Raw genomic sequence first — 23227 nt, 5'->3', positions numbered from 1 at the left:
AATAATAAATTTTCATTTTTAGAGGATTGCAAAACAATTCGTTTGAAAAAATTTTAGATGCAAACAAAGAAAATTATTTTATATAATTTGAGCGTCTCTAAAAAAATTTTTGTTATTTATTTTGAAAACGAGAACAATGCAAAAATGGAAAAACAACAATCGTCTAAACTTTTTTACCTTGCAATCATAAAACGGAAATCATTTTAATTTCGAAATAGATTTTAATTAGAAACTTGCCTAAGCTTAAAAAGTTGCCAAGCAAGCCATTTATCACAAATAAAATAGAAATAAATTTCTTGAAATATTTAAAAAAAAAATATAATATTGTATAGCTAAATTAAATAATTTAATTGCTTATATTTTATAAAAGGATAGAAAGGATGTTCAAACATAAAAAACTTGTTCCTTTCTTTAAATTGCTATTGAATTATTGCACTATTTTTATTATGTAGGAATTTTTTGGAAAAATAAAAAGTAATTTTGTTTCATCTTTTTCTTGTTTGCTTTTTGGAAAACTTACATAAAAAAAATATCAAATTTCTTTTTATTAAAAAAGTTTTCTTTGGAAAGAAAAAAAAATTAAATAAATTGCAATGATTAACAAAAAAGAACTAAAAATTCCTTAAAGATTTTATAAGACTTACACAGGGTTCTTAAGGATAATAGGTAACAAAGTTATATTGTAAATTTATATATATATATGTATATAAATCCGAGAATTGATACAGTTTGTATAGAAAAATAAATTGAGTTTAGAAAACTTAATGGCCCCATTGCTATACGCTACAACCGTGTACAACATCTTATACTTGTATAAAGAAAATTTTTTGCATTGTAAAAAAAAATTAGAAGCTATTTACAATTCAAAATTACCAATACTGTAAGTATTACACACCCAAGCAATACTGGCGATTGCAGTTTTTGATAATATTTCTGAAGTCATCAGCATTTAGCAATATCAGCCTAATGGAAAGGAAACTTTTAAATCCTCACATTTAGCAATTTTTTTCAACATTTATTTTTTTAAACTTTACAACTAAATATATGTAGATGTTATATAAAAAAATTGTTATGAATTGTAAATCTTTTTAAACAAACAATTTTTAAGTAATTTCCAAAAATGTATGCAGAATTTCTACATACAGAATTGTAGTCGAATTTCGAGGAATATAAACGACAAACCAAAATTTTAATGACAAACGATGACAAACCTAGTTTCAATCAAAAGAGAAGAATGAATTAGTAAAAAGCAGTATTAAACCAAAAATTATTTAATAAAATTTTGCACCTACTACAAAAAGTCAGGTTGAAATAAGTATGGATCTAATCAAGTTCATGAAACTAATTCTGTCATTAACGCTCCAAAAGATTTTTGGTTCTTGCCTTCATTTTTACGAAAAGTTTTTTAGAATTGGCGAGTTAAGGGACAACATCACTATCTACCAATTAAATTTACATTAAGCATAGATTGATTTTAAGAATGAAATTTACCACTGTAACAAATATTGCGATTATGTTATGTTATATAACCATTCTGTTGAAATGTTGCTGTTCTTCATTTGTCTAAATAAAATTGCTTCCATAAATAATTTTAGAGTAAACTTAAAAACTTTCAAATTATAGGAAACTAGAGGAAAAGTCTAACAATAAATAATAACAAAAAAAAATATTTTTAATGTAAAGCCGAAATATTACAAAAAATTAAATAAAATTTTAAGAAAAACTTCAAGAACTATATACTTGTCGTATAATACGGTCAACCGCCCCTTAAATCTAATTTCTCCCTCTTGAGTCGCCTATTTTTGTTCCTCCTTTATCATATAATAAAGTTTAATAAATTTTTGATTTAAAAAAATACAAGATAAAGTTTTTCTTTTATGGCAAAGGAAAACAAAATAGAAACGCTTCAAACTTAATTTACTTCCAATCCACGTCCTCTCCACATTTTTCTTTAGCAAGCCAATAAATACAATAAATTATCCAAATATTTTGCAACGTAAAAAACACAAATTGTTATTCTATGTTTTAAAAATAAGAAATTTTGCTAAAATATTTTGCTTATTTGAAAACTTGTAGAGAAGACAAGAATTTTTTTTTAAACAATAAAAGAAAGAGATAAAAGGTTATGACACATGTTTGCGATCTCCTTTGAAATTTAAGTTTCCAAAAAGTAATCGAAAACAAAAATAATAAAAGACAAACAACTTTTCGATGAACTTTGAGAATTTTTTTATCAGTAATAGAATTTGTAAATTTATGATTTTTGACATTTTTAAAAATAATAATTCTAGCGAGCCACAATTTTCCTTTCCACCAAAAAAAATTAAGATGAAAGATTTTAGAACATTATCCTAAAAATTAAAAATATTTTTTATTGAAATTAAAATTTAGCAATTTAAATTACAGAGAATGCTTTTTTACGCCAGCTGGAATTAAGTACATAAGCATATATGTATAATGTGTTCTCAAGAGGCAATTGCAAATAATGTTTTCGATTTGGGCTTCTAAAAATTTCACTAGAATTATTAGGGGCAAAACGAATTTGTCAACAATGCACTTTGCATATCACGGAATATAATTTTTAGTATTACACATTAAATGTTCTTTTTCAATAGAGAAATACAAATTAGTGCCGTATATACTTACGTATCTACTTAAAGAATATTTTAGGTCCTGCTACAAAATATTCGCGAATATGAACAAAGCAACTAAAAAAATTGTTTGCCTAGTTTTAGGCACCTCAAAATTTATTTATGTGAAATTTCTTAAGTTTAATTAAAATCCATTATATTTCTTAAGTGTTATTTTATACTGAGAAGTTGGATATGTAGATCATTAGGGTTCCGAGATTAGATGCTTAAATCTACAAGTTACATAATTTCAAATTAAAATAATTAAGTTTTAATTTTGTATTTTAGTAAATTATCACAAATTGTTTCATATTTTTAATCTTTTGACTATTTCACGATCAAAAACTTTTTGATTCTGTTCTAAAAAACCTTCTTTTCCGAGCAACATATAAGTGTTATTTAGAATTGATTTAAAAGCATTTACTCTGAAAGCAAATTTTTATATTATTTTTGCAAAATTCTAGTGCCTCTTCGAATTAAACTTTAAAAATTTTTTGTTCCCGAATGTAACGTACACACATACGATGAAGAAACAAGTTGAATTACATAACAAAAGAGTAAATAAATAAAATAAAATTTTAATTTACTATTTGCTTTTATATAAGGGCTCCATTTTGGTTCAAAAATCAAAATAATTTTTTACATTGATTTTCATCTCGATTCCTGCAAAGAAACCATCAAGTATAATTGTCAACTTTTTGAAAAGAGAAAATCTATTGATGTAAGAAGAGAAAATATTTTTATTTTTAATTTTTTTCTCTTTTCTTGTTTTTTCCTTTTCTTTTGGTATTACAATATTTTCTCTTTTATTTCACCACAAATCAAACAATCAATGATATTTATTTTATATAACAGAACACTGGTGGGGCTTTTGAATGTAGAAATATCTTGAAAAGAGAATAGGTAAGTTTGACATACAGAGGGAGTATTTGTACTGTTATCAGTTTAAGTTTACCTTAGAAAATTCGGAAGATTATTATTTTATACAATCGAAATTAATTTTTTAGCACTTTTCCAAAAACATTTTGCTTATTAGTTTCACTCGCTTCGTGGACATGTTTACAAAACTTCTACACCCATGAATATCTTTACTAGAAACTTTTTTTCGTAAAAGAAAATTTTTCTTTAAAGAGCTTCCAAAATCCAAAAAAAAATCCATTTTTTAACTATTTGTTGCAGCTGAACCAGAAGAATTTTTAAAATTTGGCAAACGTAGAAAATTAATGGCTGGCTTGTTCTACTAGGACCTGTCATATTTGAGCTTTAGAAAGTTTAGCTAAGTTACCAAATTTTGCAAATTTTGATAAATGATTTACTATAGTAAATGCTCTATTAAATTGGATATGATCGAGGTACTGGTTCGGTTAGTAACTTCGAAATTTATTTGGCTACATTTCAAAAACTGTTATAGTACTGAAAGTTTGCAAAATAAAATATGATAAAATGGCAGCTATATCCATCTAAGTTGTTGAAATCTCATGAGCACTTGTGATAGCTACCATACAACTCCTATAGTTATTTGGCATTATCTCAGAAATTATCTGAGCTATAATATAGAAATTTAGCAAAAACAAGTGTATTGTTAAAGCTGTTATGCGTGATAAAAATCGTTGAAATTTTTTGACTCCTTGCGGTAGCTTCCATACAATTTTCAATGTATGCAATTCGTGAAATAGTTTCGTATATGAGTGAAAGTAATTTTATTAGTGTACTAGACTTACGTAGATTGTTTTTAAAAGCAGTGTGTAAACTTGCTGAAGGGAAAAGCGCTACAATACAAACCATTGCATTCAATAAACTTTATTTTGTAATAGTAGCCCTTTTTTACTAGTAAACAGAGTGACATATTCCTATTAGAATTGCCATATTACTTATAACAAATTTTAGTAACGTATACTGAGTAGGTTTTTTTACGTATGGCGAAATTATTTTCGAATTGTTAAACCTCTTTTGTTACAAAGCGTTTTATTTTGAAATTAGCTATCTATATGAACCCATTTGCATAAAATTAAAGCATTTTGTATTTAAACAATGTCACGAGATATGATTAATTTATTTTAAATACTTGAGAAATATGGTTAAACAGTATGACACTTACACAGAACGCTTCCTCGATTTTATCTTGAATTGTTCTGGATTTGCAAATATTTCAAATTAAATAATGTCATGGCTATTGAAAGTGTCGTCACTTTACTACGAGATGTTTATATTTTAACAAATTTTGCCTGCTTAAATTATTATTTAAGTAAATTCGAGCTAGTTTATTGAAATTAGAAATTGGAAGAGTAAAGCAACGATTAAGAAAAGACAAAGGTTTGTATACATAAAAAAATCTTTGCATTAACTTCACGAATACTCAGATGGATTAAGAAAGCCCGAACAATTATTCTTCATTATGTGATCATAATTTTACCTCCAAATGGATAGCCAACACATTTTAAGGTTTGCAGACCGTAATAATATTTTAGAATTTTATAAATGAAAAACGTACTGAACTGAAAAGTTGATTTCGAAAAAAATGGAAAAAAATGCGAGGGAAAAATTTATACTGTTTTTGATTTAAAAAAAATTAATTTATAATTTTACGCTGATATTTTTTTCACAATTAATATTTTCTTTTTTTCTCTTTTCTATTTCTCAGGATAAATCAAAAACAAGTTTCCAAAAACGAAAAATCGTCCCAAAAAGAGAACTCTTCTCTCCGTTTGCAAACTTTTAACAATAAAGTGGTCAAAGCAAGTTCAAAATAAATATACATACACACACATACACAACTCCTCATACTTTTAAGTTTTAATTTTATATTTTTTTCCCTCTTTTCCCTTTTTCATTTCTCATGGAACTGGTTGCCATGGAATTTCTTTTTTCGAGTTTTAGTATCGATTTTAGAAAAACGGGAAATTTTCAATTATTTCTGTCAGATGAAATATAACTGATTTTTTTTATAAAAACCAATGTGGTATAAACACTTCTAGCTACTTTTATAATTGATTTGAAATATTTTTCGAGAAAATAAAAAGAAACTTCACGTAGTGAAACTTTTATATTTAATTTTTTTTGCTTTTAAAATTTCTGTTTTGTTCTGCTTTTTCATTTTTATTCTTTATGGTTCATTTACGATATGAAAAATTGAATTTCATAGCATTAATTTTCCCCCAAAAAAAAATCATTAAAAAAACCTTGAATACAAAATTTTTTGAAAAATGTTTACAAAGTAATACCATTACAAATATATTATTTGATTATTTGATATTGGAAAGGATATTTAAAAGGATATGGCCAATAATAATAGAAAAGTGTAAGTAGAATTTTCCAAAAAAACCAAATATGTTAAAAATTGAAACAATAATTCGAAAAACTTAAGAAATAATAGGAAATTGAAAAATTTATTTAATAATTGAAATGAATTTATTTTCTCATTATATTTGCATATTTATTAGTAACAAAACTATAAATGAAGTATTAAAGAATTTCTTTAAACGATTGTGTCTGACATAAATTTCTTGTAAATTCATAATTATCATTCATCAAAGTTTGTTAAATAGTTAAAAAAGTTCAGAAAATTACGTGAAATTCTTTCTTCTTTTTGTTGAAGAACAATGAGTTCTACTTTCTTTTACGTTTATTTGTTGATGACTGAATCTTAAGTAAAAATCAAAAATATTAAAAAAATTCAATAAGTTTTAATTTCTTTTGTTGGTAAAATAAATGAAAATAAGAGGCCCATACATTTAATTCAAAATTGTAACAATAAAACTACAAATTCATTTTCAAAAAAAATGTTAAATAAAGACGAAGGAACCGAATTCTTAATGTAAGATAAAAGTTATTTAAAAATAATTTAAACTGCTGATATAAACACAAATTTTAAACGTTTCTGCGAAATATTGGAATTTTTAATAAAATGTTAAACTAAAATTTTACAAAACAAATAATTTAAAAGCTAGTTTTTTTTTTAATTCAATTTCATGTCTAGCAACTCCACACGTAGCATAAATTCCTTATCAATATCATAGATCCTGAATTAATAATAAAATCTAGCTCAAAATGTTCGCACATTTAACAAGCAATTTATTTTGTTGTAATAAAAGTGTTAATTAATACTACATGTAAGAGAATTGTTTTTATAAGTTTAGCTACTACTTTCAACTAAAATATGGATGATAAATGCATCTACATACTAATACTACAGCAATGGTACCTGTATAAATGTTGAATATTGATATATATATATATATATGTATATGTATGTATCACATATACATATATCTATTGCATAACTGAAAAAAGTATTAGCGTAACATTTAAAATCCATATAAAATTTTAAATGTTATTAAATTTCGAAAAACGGAGCCCCGTTATCGCAAATAACATAAAAATAGTTCCTCTTTTTCGTTTTTTCTTTTTTGAAAAATATATTCAGACTGTGCGCCACAGTAATAAACTATAAAACGAGAACAAAATTCAAATCATTTATAAAAATGCATACCTAAAGACTCACACATGTACATACAAAATAAGTTATTTACGGTAAAATAGGTTATTTTTTACACTTTTTGTGGCGTCAATAAAATAATAAACCTTATAAAATAGCTCTTTCCTAACGTTTTTTTTTATCATCCTATATTTTTTCTCTCTAAAACATAAAAACATGGATACTGTTATTTAAACATTTGTACATATATACAGAGTAAAAATAAAAAACGGAACGTTGGAATTTTGCGCAGATAAAAAATGTGTTTATTTTTTAACTAGATTTTGAAATAAAAAAAAGAATACAATTGTTACTAGGGAATAGAAAATATAGCGTAAGAAAGTTAAAATATACACCGCAAAGACTGAATATTAATAAACATAAAGTTAAGAGTAAATACTGAAAGAAAAATATATTTTAACCATTATTAAAACATAAACACTAAAATTCAGATAAAACTTGAATAAAAAGATGAAAAGAGAGAAAATAAAACGGAAAAAATGAATACACAACGCAAATTCCCGTTAAAAAAACATTTTTATGAATCGCTATGATAAAAATCGTGAATTTTCACTAATATTTTCAAAGAGAAAAGTTGAAAAATGCCGCATTTCTAATTTTTGTGTTATATAAAATTTATGACCGCTTAAAAGGTTTCCTTTAGCTTGTTTCGCAAAATTTTTCTTCTCTTTAAAAAAAAAAAACATAACTTCCTTTTTTACAGTTTTTACATAAAGAAAAAATGTAATTTTCAATAAGTTACCCTTTTTTTGAATTTTTCTTTGATTCCATTCATCCAACTTGAAAAAAATGTAGCCGATCAAATCCATGATTAGCAAAATGGCATATTTCCCTTTAACATTTTAAGTCTAGAACTTATTTTTCGGCATGAAAAACATTTGATCTGAGCGATATAAAATATCAACAGACGCCATTCTCTTGTTGCCACATAATTTTGCGTAAATTTTAAAAGAAATCTTAAAGTGACAATATTAAAAAGATGCATGATAAAATAAGATTAAATTTCATTTCTTTTCTATTGTTTTCTATTACTTCAAGCTTTGAGACATTAGAGCATTTTTATTACAACATTTTTCCTTTAACAGAAGTTCGACACATATTAAAGTATACAATATATTAAGTGGAATAAGGTAAAGGTTCTTTCCCCTAAAGACACATAAAAAAATTTTGTTCTAACCGAGTAATTAAATTCATTAAGATTAATTTTCCTGCAAATTCAATTTTCTTTTTTGAAATGTTAAGTTAATGAGTTTAAACTAATTTCAAAATTTTTGAAATTGTGCTAATAACTCTTATACATATTTATCAATGGTACAATTTTTTATGAAAAACCATGTATGGAAAAAAAAACACAAAATTAATCCAGAACTTACTGCAATGGGAAAATTTTCCAAATTTCATAAAAGCTACACTTTGGAAACAATGAAAAGAAAAGGAACAAATTTGTGGCCCAATATTTGTATACTTATATATAATGTATATAACAAAAAGTTTTTCATTTCGCAACACACATAAATTCATTTGTTACTTACAATTTAACATTACAAAATGACCGTTATTATAATTTACTGTTATCTATAAAGACCCATTTTTCCAAATTTTTTTCAAAGTTTCAAATTTCAGCAGCTCTTAGATACTAATAAATAGTTACTTTCGCAAAAAGAATTTTTTTTCCACCACCATCCCTCCCCAAGTTATCGTCTCTCGAAATTTCTGAAATTTTAATTTTTGGCACATTTTATTTCCGAAACTGCAAGCTTTTAGAAATTTCTATAAATTCAGGATGCTAACGGTAAGTTCCATGGCATTAAAAAAATATAACTATTTTTCTTAATTCACGTAACTTACCCTTAAATTCTAGTACATATTATGTTAACGCCTCTTTAAATTTTTTTTTTGTTTTATTTTTAAGATTGCACACAAAGCTCATCCTAATTGGCATGCAATTTTTGAAATATACGAATGAAGGTAATTTTAATAATGTAGTTCTATATCTAAATTGTTTTTAAAAGCACTATTTCTACTTGGTCAAGGGAAAAGTTCTATATTACAAACCATTGGTTTGACCCAACTTTATTTATAATGAAGACGTGTTATCTGTTGCCCAGAAGACTGAAAATATAAAATTTATAAAGTCATAGTAAAAATTTGTTGATTCAAATTGAGCAGCAGAGAAAATTTCCAGCAGCTTTATTTCAAGAAAACGACGGATAATAAATTACCGTAAAATATACCTATGTAGTATTAAAATTAGAATATAAAATTTAACAACAGAAACCATTGTAAAACTCCCACTTGAATCCTTAAAGAAAAGAACTTTAATTTATAGTATTTATAGCTTCTAATCCTGTACTCCTATCCAGCAAATCCTATTATACAGATTTTCCATCTACAAGCAGTTGCCAACTATACAACTTTCATTCCAGCAAATGAAACGATAACCCTGAACGAATTATTTTTGTACTTAAGCGTTAAGTATTTAAGCTAACCGTATAAAACCTTAAATTCAAACATGTTCTTTATGGGAGATGAACTAAATAAAATTTATTATTCAAGAATGAAGAAAAATTTTTTTCTGTTTAAAATTTACTACAAAAATGCAAGTACACACGTTTATTAAGAATATGAAAATAATTGACTGCACTTGCATTCAATACCTTCAATAAAAAAAAAGGGAATAATTTCTGATTGAATCGAATGAAAAATCGTTTAAAATTATTTTCCACTTTTTTTTTGCTAAATATTCATTTTATCTATTATAAATTTTAATATTTAAAATTGTTGAAATCATAGTTGCATTCAACTGCAATTTGTTATCTATGAATTATGTGAAGATTATTATTTCTTCATTTAAGTCTTGGAATTTTCTCGTTCTTTTGATTTTTTAGCTCTACTTAATGCATTTTTTCCTCATGGCACTTCTTCCTTATTCAAAAATTAACGACGGCTGCAACTTGCATTAAAGCATCCTTACTATTCCGTAAGCAAAAGAGAAAAGAAAAACTTATTTGAAAAATCATAGAAAAAAATTACTCTTAAATTACGATGAGCAGCACAAGATGAAAAATTTTTTAATATATTATTTAGTTGAGAAAAATATGAAAGATTCATAAATTAAAGGAAAAAAAATTGATGTGGTCATTATATGACTCATCGCGATATTGGTTCCTGAAACAATATCTTAATTGAGTTACTCTTATTAAATTAGCTAAGTGAAATTATCATTTAAATTCCTTTTTCAAATTCAATTAAACTTTTCGCAAAAGTTTATTATTTAGTACATGACATACTTCAAAAAATGATCAATCCGTCATACTCGTATGCCAAAATAAAATCACAAATATAAATTTTCATTAAAATCGGTTCAATTAAGGTTGAGATAAGGTTGAAAATGCATAGATCAACATACTTCTAAAAACAAGTGGTTTATTTTTCTGTTAAAGGCATTTCTGTTGAAAATTTGACATGAGAAGTTTGGTGCGATCACATACCACACTTAATGTATACAATGCACAGTTCAAAAAAAGAAATAAAAAAATATGAAATGCGTATTACAACGAATGAATTTCCAAGATCCTACAATTTCAATTTTAAAATATTTATATATGAATGGCGCTATTTAAATAGAAATATGGAACGATATTTTATCTATGGGAAATATAAAAATTAAGTCGTAACCGTTGTAAGAAATTTTAAAAATGATTTACATTTGAAATGCAAAGATAAAAGAAGGAAGGCGAAGAACTAAAAAAGCATAAAGATGAGAAAGTTCAATTAGATTTTTTTTGATGATAAAATTTCTTTAAAAAAAACATTTAAGGAATTCAAATTTTTTTTTTTTACAATTACATTTAAAGTACTTAAATTGCAATTAAATCTAATTTAATTTCATTTTTCCAAATTTAAGGGTTTTTTCTTAATAAATTATTTTTTTTAAAGGTAAGTCAAACGGATGAAATTCAAAAATATTTGCTTAGATGGCAATGTAAAAGAACCCGTCTGTTTTTCAAAGTTTTTAAAAAATCCTATAAGAACTCGCATTTTACTAAATTGCGGAATTAAGTACAAAATAATTGCAAAAAAAAATATTTGTATGATTAAAATAATAAATTTGTGTGATTTCAAGTGAAAATCTGTGATAATTAAATTTCATACGGGAACGGGAATTTGAAGAATTTTAATTAAAACCTTTTTAACTATAAATGCAAAGACACATTGTAAAATTAATTCAAACTTTTGCTGGAATAGGTTAATCAGCCGTTTATAACAACATTTTAAATAAAATATCAAATATTTCTTCATACAGTCACCATTACCTTTTAGGTGATCCATTAAAAGTTCCAATTTCAAACAATTTTTATATTGTAACACGAAATTAGTTTTTCAACATTACGCTTTCTTATTTTTTTTTCCTCCTTTTTCACTCCTAGTAGAAGCATAGGGCTAGTGAATGATGTCATTCCAGTTTCATTGCGTCATAGAGTTTTAACTAGGTGACTAGCCTACCGTAGTTTTTGTATTAAATATTTAAAATTATTGAAAAATTTACTGCTTTTATTTTTCTTGGTTTTAATAGCGGGTATTATGAATATATGAAAATTACTAATTTGTTATTTTTAAAAATATTGTGTTATTAGTTCTATAAATATTGAATATAATTTTTAACTTTTTTTTATAGAGACCTGACCGGGGTTTGAACCCGAGACCATTCGGTTAAAGGACCGGTGCCATAACCACTGTACCTTTCTTATTAATTTTTGTTAAATGTTAATAATGTTGAAATAAAAACCAAAACTGTCATTTTATCGTTCGCAAATATTTGTTACATTCACGCGTGAAGTATGCCAAAGAACACAGAAATAAATGAAAATTATTCTTAACGTTTTATAATTATAATTTCACACTTATTTCGATTGCTACTAAGTTCGATTCTACGGGATCGTATTAATATTAAATTTAAAGCTTTATGCTATAGAATAGTATAGAAACAAAATATACTATTACACTAGTGATATTTTTTAAAGTCATCAATTCTTATTTCACCTTGCAACTCACATTATGTGATTTATCAATTTAAAAATGTTTATGTGTATTTACATATAACTTTTGTTTCGATTAAGTAAAATTTTCAAATTTATTCTAATCTAGCGAAAAATTTGGCTGATTGCAAAAGCAAAACAACTTCAACTCTGGTTCTCAATTTCATTTTTCAATTCAAGTTCTTCACCTCAATCAACTTATTTACTCTTTGTGCTACAAAAAAATGCTTAAAATTTACAATATTTCATGCATCAGTAATTTTTATATGTAAAATATAAAAGCATTGCATTAACCAACAATTCACATAAAAAAAATTCAATTTATTTTTGTAATCCTTTAATTAGATAAAAGCCTAAATTTTAATTGAGCTGATAAAATTTTAATTTTTCCTTCATTTTATTGAGAAAAAATTTCAATAGCTTTTCATTTTTTTAATTTTTTTTCAAACCTATATGAACTTTAATTATTTTAATTTTATAATTTTCAAAATCCAATTAAATTTGCTTGCATAATAAATTTTTTTTTACAAATACAATGACTGTTAAATATATTTTACATGAATGATTGATGATTTTTAATTAAATAAATTTATTATCAAAACGAAACTTATATTTATACACACACACATATAAATATTTAATAAATGAACAAAAAGAACAAGAATAATAATATGCAAACATAATAATATCATATGTGATTAAACACATATACATATATAATATGCATGTATATGTTTAATAAATGAATATTCGTCCATAATTTTTATGATAAAAAAAAAATGATGATTTCCATTATATAATTTTTAAATTTGAACAAAAAGCAACGAAAAAAGTAGAAATTTTTTTTTTTTAAATCGGAATTAGAATTCAATTACCTGTGGACTATCTAAACGATCTAATGATTGCCTTCTTGATGAATATTCATCTGGTGGTAAGATTTGTTGATGTTGTTGTTGTTGCTGTTGCTGCTGTTGACACTGTTGTGATGTACATATTCCACCTAATCCAATAACACTACTACCACCACCAATACCACTGATATTAATACCATTACCACCTATTCCACTATTATTATTACCAGTATTACCATTGCGTTCAGACATTCCAGTTCCATTATTTCCGATTCCGCCGCCGCCGCCACCTCCATTTCCCCCCGGTGTTAATGGTGGTGGTGGAGGTGTTATTGATTGACATGGACTATCTGGACATGGGCTATGACATGGACTACTGCATCGACTACGACATGTGGGACTGTAACAAGTATTGGCCGATGCTGATGCTGCAGGTAATGGCGGTTCCGCTTGTGGTACTGCATTAACTGGTGGCAATGTACAAGCTGTTTGCCGTCGTGGTGAACGACCACGATCAACTGTTGTTGCACTCCAATACCCCCAAGCCATTTTGTATATTTATTATTTGCTGTTTTTGCTCACACTTTTTTTATACAGTATTAATTTTTTTATTACTTTATTGATTTGCTCAAATTTTATAAATTTAATATTTTATAATTAGTATGTATGTTGTTTGTTGCAGGAGTTAAATAATTTATTTTTGGATTAGTATTCAATTTTATTTTTAATTAATTTCGGGCATAAGGCTTGAAATTATTTTTTTTATTATAATTTAATATTAATGAGATTTTTTTAATAGTTTAATTTTACTTTAATTAATATTGTAGGTTTTTCTATTTTTAGTTATTTGTTTTAATTATATTTCAGTGATTAACACCTGTAGATAAATAAATAAAAATTAATTTGAAATTTCATTCAAAATTTCAATATGCTTGAATTTGATTTGTATTGAGAGTAAATCATATTCTATCAGGTTTAGATTTGTTAAATTTATTTAATAAAATCAAAACAGTAACGGAATTAAAAAAATTTTTTGGCTAAAATTTACTAATTCTATTGAATTTTTTTATTACTCGTACATAACGGAGCTTAAATACTAATAGCCAATTGGACTCCGGTATTAACATGCTATTACATATAAAAATATTAGTTTATAAACTCAAAGAACATCAATATTTTTTGCGAAGAACCGATTTTAGTGCATAAAGTTAACACTTTTCATGCTACAGGTTAGTCAAAACATTCATATGTTGATAATGGTGGGTAAAGTTAGCCTGAACTAGAAAAAAAACCGAGAATCAGACAAAAAAGTAAAATGTTTGAAAAAAATAGAGTCCAGAAAAAATTCAGTTAGAGCTCACGAAAAAATTATTCGTACATTACTAAATCACAACACAAATCGTACTAAAATCACAACAAAACATACACAGACACAAGTCTAATAAAACATAATTTGTTAAAAAAAATTAAATTCAAAAAATAATCTGAATAAAAAACTTATGTAAACTTCTGAATATTTCGGACACATAGAAATTTCCTTTTTTGGTAAAATTAATCCGTCAAAGAATTAAAAGTGTCGCTTAACAATGAACTAAAAAGAAAACGGTTCAAAGAATCATTCAAAAATTTCAACTAAAATTAAGTAAATACTTTGGTTTGGCACAGTGTTTTTCAAAACTAAAAAATAACAATTTTATTTTACAATTTTCTTAAAAATTCGTTAATATCTATAGATCTCATCACAAATCCACTTTAATTTTTTTATTAAATGACTGTTTAAAAAACCTTGTAGCAACTGAAACTTGAATAAAATAAAAAAAATTTCTTCCATAAAAGTCAAAAACCAGAAAAGAAAATTATAAAAAAAAAAACAATCAAAATATTAAAGAAAGCAAAAATGCATTGCAATCTCATATATATTTTTTTTAAATAGAGCAGAAAACTAAAAGAAAATTAAAAGAGAAAAACAAAATATTTTCAATGCACGATTTTAGGGAAAAAAATAAAAAACTAATATTTCAAAAACATCCACCCACTTCTCAACATTCAATCTCCTCGCTTCCATTTCCCCTAAACACCATTACGCGTTCAGTTCTCCCTCATGTTGCTACACAAACACAAAACAAAAACATTTACAAACCCTCAACCATATTTTTTCACATAAGTAAGTCACATTTCTTTGGGAGCAAAAATAAATACAAAAAAAATGAACGACCCTAAAGAAAAGCCCTTATATTAATACAACAAAAAAATAAACTAAATACAAGAGAAACAAATAACAGGCTCACAAAAAACCGCAGTTGAATCGTTATACTTTAGGATTTTGAAAGATGGTACTTTCTAAAATTTGAAATTATTTAAAAATCCGAAAACGGCAATGAAACTTAATATCTTTATTTTATGATATAAACAGCAATTGACAAGAAAGTGGATCTAATCATAGTGGCATTTTAAATAAATCATACATAATTTTAGACGAGGTCGAGATAAAAAAGAGAGATGATTAGGTATAATGTATTGAGTGGGAAAATTACAAAACATTCTAGCATTCTTTCAGGCCATAGCAATGCAATTCTTTGGATAGAAACCAGATCGCTAAATAATTTCCTCCTAGGTTCTTAATTCTGAAAAAGAAAGGAACCTCAAACTGAAAGCATATCTTTGCATAAGCTTTAGCCCGACAAGTTTCAAACCACGAAAAATTCTTCGAGAAAGCTCTAAATATAACAATTTTAGCCACATATATCGTAAACGAAGCCGCTTGAGACTTCTCTTTTGCTCGGGAACATGTGATCCTATAATATGTTCTTTTAACGATCTTCGTTTGAACTGTTCGTTCATTCAGGAATGAATGTACTATATTCCTCTCCATTGTATCATATTCTCTTTTCCATCTTATTATTTATTTGACCTTTTCTGTCCAATGAATGGAAATGTGATGTGAAATTCACCGTGAACAAGGCAAACAACAATAAATTTGGTATTGTTTTACGATTTTTTCATTATAGAAAAAAATTGGTTTCATAAAATTTCATTTACGCAAAAACAGACGCACAAATGGTAGATTTTCATGTATTTTTGCTTGACAACCAAATTAACAATTTATATTTTATCTTACAAACGAACAAAAGAAGTCCATAATATTATTTAAAAAAAAAAAAGTCATACAAAAATAAAAATTAAAAGTGTAGAGAAAAGTTTTCATACTGCAGAAAAAATATGCATTAGCTGTGCAACATTCGAACAAACTAACATACAAGCCACCCACCCTCACGTTGTATACGTTATCCAAAATAACAGAATGCGCTTCTTTTCCAAAATAGGCTAAGAGAAAACCTTAAGGGCAAGGACTTTTTTTATTATTTTTATATGATAAATTATTGTATTGTCGTCATCATTCCACGTGTTTGTACAAATTTATGAATTTGTGCACATACGTACATACATATATAAATATTATGATATTATTTTTGTCTGAAAAAGAAAAACGTTCTACATTGTTGACGATGTCGCGCGTTTATCGTTACAATTTTTATGGAACATTCTTCAATGGTGTGGTATATATATATATATGTATTTATACATATATATATATTTTTTTAAAGCATATGTACAAACACATACATACAAACACTTCTCTTTCCACTTTTGTCTATTTTTGTTTGATATAAAATTTTTATTTCTGTTTTTGTTTTTTTCTTTTGATTTTGTGTTGCAGCATAGTTTTACATATTATAGCAAACTCGAGCTTTTTCCTTAGAAATTCTTTTTGTTCAAAAATATTAAAAATATAAACATCACATTTTTTTATTCTCTTCTTATTTTTATTTTCTTTTTTGTTGCTCCTCTCTTTTAAATGGTGTTTTTGAATATCCTTGCTTGTGTAATACACTTTATGTGTACATAAAAAAAATTAAATATTAAAATGAAATAAAAAGGAAAAACTGAAAATTTCGTTTTTTGTCGCAATTGATGCTTTAAAATTAATAAACAAACTTGAAGAAATAAAGCACTTTTTAGTGCACATTCAGAATTGTAGTTTAAAAACCAGTTTACAAAAAGCATAACTACGAAAGCCTTATACTTACATAATATACATAAAATTATGTAACCCAAATAACATTCTGGAAGCGTACCCAATTTAAAAGACTAAAATTTTTGGAATTCAAGAAAATTTTATTCGTCAACTCCTTACTCCTATAATATAGGAATACCTTGCAGTAGTACACGTATATGCATATAATCGAAAATATTCATATAACTAAAAATTTTAAATTCTAGACTTTCGTCACTCTAGACTGCACTGATATGATAAAATATATTGAGGATTTTATAAACATAAATGCAGGTAAATGTGACCTGTGCAAGTGTAAGTTTTAAGAGTTTATTTCATTTTTAAAAATTTCTATTTAAAAAAAATCAGTACTATTTGTGTGGATTTATTTACGGGTAAACAAATATCTCTATTTTTATAACTGCGTATGTAATATGTGGTGGTACATCCAGTTTGTCATGACGTATGTAAAACCCAAAACGAAGCATTTTGTTTTCGGGTTCAATTTCTGGAGAGAATAATCTTCGAGTGCGCCCGGCAATCAGAACTTAGTCCTTGTGCCAATAAATGAAGAACATTGGAAAGATTCAAATCTTTCGTAGTTTTTTTTTCTAATTTTTATTAAAAAAAAATTTACTTTTTTTCCTTTTTAGCAAATTTTATTCTTATTCTTAAGTTTCGACAAATTTTTATCTAGCCAAAATTTTTTTAAAATTGTCTTACATATTTATTTCAAGAAAATAATTTTAAGGAGTAAAAGTAATATTTATAAATACATAGATAGGTTTAAGTTGCTCCGAAGTATGTTTTTCACTTTCATTAAAATCGATAATTTCAAGAATTTTTAAGTTTTATATAATAAACTAGAAAAATGTTTTGCTTTTTCTATTCTAGGAATTGAGTTTTGTAAAATAATTTAAATACGAATACTTAATTGATGATTTTGCACATTGAATCTTAAGGTTTAATTTTATTTAAAACCTATACTTCCATTTTATTAAAAGTTTGCCTTGTGCATAATGTAAAATTGTGTCACATTTTCCCCAAGTGGTCGATTTTTCATAATAAAATTTATTATACTCATTAACTTCATTAAAATAAATTAATTTTAAAATAATAAAGTGCTAAGTTACGAGTATCTATACAAAATATCTAACTAGGTACCTTAAATGAGTAACAAACAAAAAAATTTATGTTAGACAAGTTACTATTGCCCTTATATACGAATATTAAAACCTTAAAAAAATCAAATTTCTTCTAAAAATTCACTGCATACCTAGAATCAACTGATCATCAAAAATTAATGAAAACATATAGTAAAAATAAATATCTTTTAATTAGATACACACGCATACATAAATATATTCATATACATATTTCTATATTTATTCTACTTTCTCTTTCTATCCTCCGTTTATACCATTATATTATTACCTTTATTATCAACCATTTTAAATAAAGAAAGAAAAAAACAAGATGCAAGAAAAAAATTTAGTAATTACGGAAAATATATTTTTCTCATTACCAAAGGAATAATTTATTTACGAGAAAAAAAAAGCATAAAATAAAACAGTAATAAATTTAAATAAAATATTCCCCCTTATTTAACAGCATAAGTAAATTATCTAGAGACTTATTATTTTTATTATTCTTCAAAAAATTACAGAAATTCTACATACAACTTTTATTCATTTTGCATATGCCTGCAACATTACTCGTAAGTTAAGGATCGGTTTCAATAGTTACATTTACGAGTATTATTATATATTATATAAATAAGCTTTTTAGTACAATTTCAACAAAATATGCAAAACAGCTTCACTTCACCCGCCAGTCCCTGTATTAGACTGTGCGTCTGTTCACAAAACTTCTTACTATATCCGCTTTAAAGTATAGAAAAGTGAAATTATATGCGTATAAATGAATTTTGTTGGGAAACATATTATTATTCTTCTAAAAGAAAATTTTACCTTAAGCTCTGATTACTCTGATATTGTCTCTCGAATTCCCAAAAATTTAGTTTTTTACATTAAACATTTTTTGAGTTCCACTTACACACGAAAATAGCGACTTGCTTCTTCTACTTCAAATGATTATATTAACTTTATTGAAACTAACAAGTATCTTGATTGGGAATTAATTCAAATTTTGAATTAAACATAATTTTTCACTGAAATCTTAGCAAGTTTTAGACATTTGACACTCAAAACTCTTTAAAATTTCTGTACAAGAAAAAGGCTAACTTCAAATCAACAAAAAAATAATATTTTATTTTCTATAATCTAATGAACCGTTGAATCCTACCATTTATGCTTCTTTTATTGTTTAAACCCATCCTAAATTTATGCGAAATATCAGATATTTTATTTTGACATACTAACAAGAGTAAGTTAAATAAACGATCATTTTCAAAGTTTTCACTTCTTCAGATAAAATGTGCTACTTTGCAAATCACGGGTTTGATACGAATTCATTTTTATTATTAATGAAAATATATTTGTCTGTATAAATTGATGCTTAATAATGTCATAATAATATTATAGTGATTCTTATATATTTATGAAGTTTTATCACATTATAATGCAAATATGTAAATGAAAAACTTATCACAAAATTAGTTTGATTCCATACATATTACATACACTTAAGTTAACAGAGATGAATTTGATCCACAAACATATTACCTTTCAAGTACAGAAAGCGTTAAGGATATATGAAATATAAATTGCATATATATCCTGTAGACTCAAACATAAGTTGATGCACTCTTTAAAATATAAAATATCTCGTAATTATAATTAAACATATTTTATTTTAATATTCTCTTTTTAAATTCTACATGTAAAATTAATAGTTGAGTTAAAAGGGTGACATTTTTCTAAACAAAATAGTTGAAAAGAGTTAGGATACACTGCTTAGTTATACGTAAAGCAAATGTATATCAGTTAAACTATTTATTTCATTGTAACTACTTTTATTTCATTGTAACTGATTTGCCTACTCTACGTAGGAAAAACCAGAATAATAAAAATTAGTAACAAAACATTATATGAATTGCCTAAAACGATTTTTTTAACAAAATTCAAAATTATACCTACTTAAATAAAAATTATAGATTAATGCAAAATTTTAAAACTGCGACGAGGGTATTTTATTGCTTTCAAATAAGACATTCACCTATATTCATTTGATGACAACTATTAAGTGTATACCATATAATAGGAGAAAAAAAGATTTCAAAAATTCATTTTTGATGCACTAGCTCATATATCTCATTATTATTACTTATACAAATAAGTATCTCGCAGCTAAAACCCTTACAATATGTTAACCCTACATAAAGATTAAAATTAAAGCATATATGAATATGAAATTAGATAATTTGAATCTCTTATTTGTTTGAATAGGCATTCAAACAAATCAAAACAGAAATTCATATTTTGTGGAGCTGAATTTAAATAATAAAATTTAAAGGAATGTATCGGTTCCAAAACCAATATATTAGATTGAGCAATTAATTATTTGGAACTTATGCACCTAGCTAATTATATTTTATAAAAAATTTGTGCAAAATTTCTGTGGGCATTTTATTATTTTTATTGATCTTAAAACTATTTATTCTTACTTTACCTTTATATATAAAACAAAGTTTTCGCCATTATAAGTTAACAAACACGCCTTTAGAATACGAAATTTTATTTTTTACTCAAAATTAATTGCAGAGCAAAATTTCTTTTAAAAGCTAGTATAAGAATATTCTGAAAACTCAAATCTCTAAAATTTCATTTCTGTTCAGTTTGAATAAAACAGTATTGTACTGTGTTGTAAAATTTAAATACGATAATATAATATTTCAAACTGAATGACAGACAGATAAAACCAATCGTAAATTTATAAAACGCAAAAATAAAAAAAATTAAACAGGAAAAATGTTGAAAAAGTTATTGTTTTTTTTTTTTACAGATAAGCTAAAATGAAATGAATTTTCTCAAGAAAAAAAAAAAGGAAAAAAAATGTCCCATAAATAAATCAACAAATGAACAGACAAAAAGTTTAATATTGCAACACAACAAATTTACGATCTAAATGTAGAAGTACAAATATTTATGGAACATGATTTCGATATGCATAAAAATACTTAAAGTGTGGGAAGAATATGTTTTTCATTTATTAAATTTGCTCACAAACATAAAATGCATATAAATTTGTAGGATGTACCAAAATATTATTTTACATTAATATGTAAAATAATGTTTTTTGTATTGTACATCTTGATCAATTTTAAAATATACTGTACAAATAGTTTGCATACATACTTTCATACAGTAGAGCTTCCTTAAGTAGAACTCTTTATCTTTAAAAACTCATTTTATTTCATACAGAACTATAATGTATATGTATCTACATTTAAATATAAATGGAAATGTAATATTGTAATCAACAATTCACGTTAATATATAGATATATTATATCAGTCTCTATTAATAATCTTGAAAGTTAAATTATTGTTAGAGCATTATTTTCATTTAGATAATACTAGAATTAAAACTGCATAAAATAACCCTAAAAAATTAGTATTGCGGATATAAAATTAATATTTTGAGCATAGAGACTATTTATGACACAAACAACATGAAGAAATTATTTCCTGCAATTGTTTTTTCAATATTATTCGTAAAATTTCGATTTCAATAATTGATGTTTAAATGAAAATTTTATCATGTCGATTTTCTGGGATATGTTATTTATAAATGTCAAAATGTATAAATGATACCTAAATTGGTGTTCTTTTAAGAGTTGCCGGTTTCGTTAAGTCGATTTAAGGAGAATTCAAACCTTTGCAAAACAAAAATAAAGGAAGTGACTTGCCAAAAATTTTAAATCATTTTTATGCAACTGAAATACATACTTATATGTATGTACATATAAAAATTATCAAGATGCTCTTATTCACAAATCGATTGCTTCACACTCTTGCGATTTATAAAAAAGCCACAGTTCGAAATTAACATAAAATCAAAAGTTCATCATTACACTTGATTTTCATTAACGCAATTACACCAAATAAATGAACCAATAATGTGAAAAGCTTAGAGATGCAAGACCAAAAATAATAACAAAAACAAAAAAAAGGAAATGTAAACTCCCATAAAAACTAAATTAGCTTTTAAATTTATTACCAAAGAAAAGGACATAATACGAAATGGGCAATGTTCTGATTTAAAAGATACATACGTGTTGGGTGCAAGACATTAAGATTAACTTTTACAGATTAAGTTTCAATGTGTTCAGTAAAATCTTACTCGACTCTTATAACGAGTCCAATAATTTTGTTAATATTGTATTTAGTGAAACAATCTTAAGTGCTTTCAATGTTATTTTTTCATTGAACTAGAGGGAGTTTTGGCTATGATAGAAGAAAAACTTTTATATCTTTTCATTTTAACAGGAAAATTATGTGTTTTATTTTTCCATCGATTTTAAGCACATTCTTGATAATGCCTTGCAATATATGTAAATATTTCCATATTTAAAAAAAATATCAAAATATAAAATAATTAAAAGTATTCAGTTCGAATTGGAAGAGTTCTACTGTGAAATAATATTGTACACATTTTTATATTTATAAGGAATACAATAATTATGAAGGGAAAAAAATAACAGTGATGTCATTAGACCCGGAAGAACAACTTGAAATTATTTATTTCGCCTTTCATTGCTTTCACTGAAAAAAAAAAATTTTTTTGCTTTGCTTCTTCTTTTTTTTCTCTTTATTTTTTTTTTTTGCTCTATTTTCTTTTTTTAAAAGATTCATCAACCTGGCAAGAAATTGAATACAAAAAAAAAAAAACAAAAATATAATATAATACTGTATCCTTGTAAATACATATATGTATATCCTTATTGTGAATATAAAATATTTTTAAACCGCATAATGTTTTATGAATAAAAAAATCAAAAAACGAACAAAAAAATGTGGTTTTGAATTTGTGAGAAAAAAAATAAATATGTAAAATAAAAATAACGATTTAAATAAAAAGTGTTCTTCTATAATTTGTCCCCACTTTTCTTCTTTTCCATTTCCCCCTCCACACTACTCTTTTCCTATAAACACCCATTAAAGTTAGCTTTCTTAATGCATTTTTTTTAAATATAAA

At 25.2% G+C, this 23227-nt stretch overlaps 1 protein-coding gene across 1 annotated transcript in view; it reads right to left on the bottom strand.

The window, feature by feature from the left end:
* LOC129606402 (loricrin-like) overlaps positions 1–23227 on the bottom strand; it is a 102057-nt gene that overhangs the window by 34369 nt on the left and 44461 nt on the right. Inside the window, exon 2 of the mRNA XM_055516721.1 lies at positions 13040–13892. Coding sequence (XP_055372696.1) covers positions 13040–13564 — 525 coding nt within the window. The 5' untranslated portion in view covers positions 13565–13892. The remainder of the gene's footprint in view (positions 1–13039; positions 13893–23227) is intronic.

Source organism: Condylostylus longicornis, unplaced genomic scaffold (genome assembly GCF_029603195.1).
Source record: "Condylostylus longicornis isolate FDR11 unplaced genomic scaffold, ASM2960319v2 ptg000018l, whole genome shotgun sequence".
Classification (NCBI taxonomy): domain Eukaryota; kingdom Metazoa; phylum Arthropoda; class Insecta; order Diptera; family Dolichopodidae; genus Condylostylus; species Condylostylus longicornis.
This window is presented reverse-complemented; position numbering and strand designations above follow the sequence as displayed.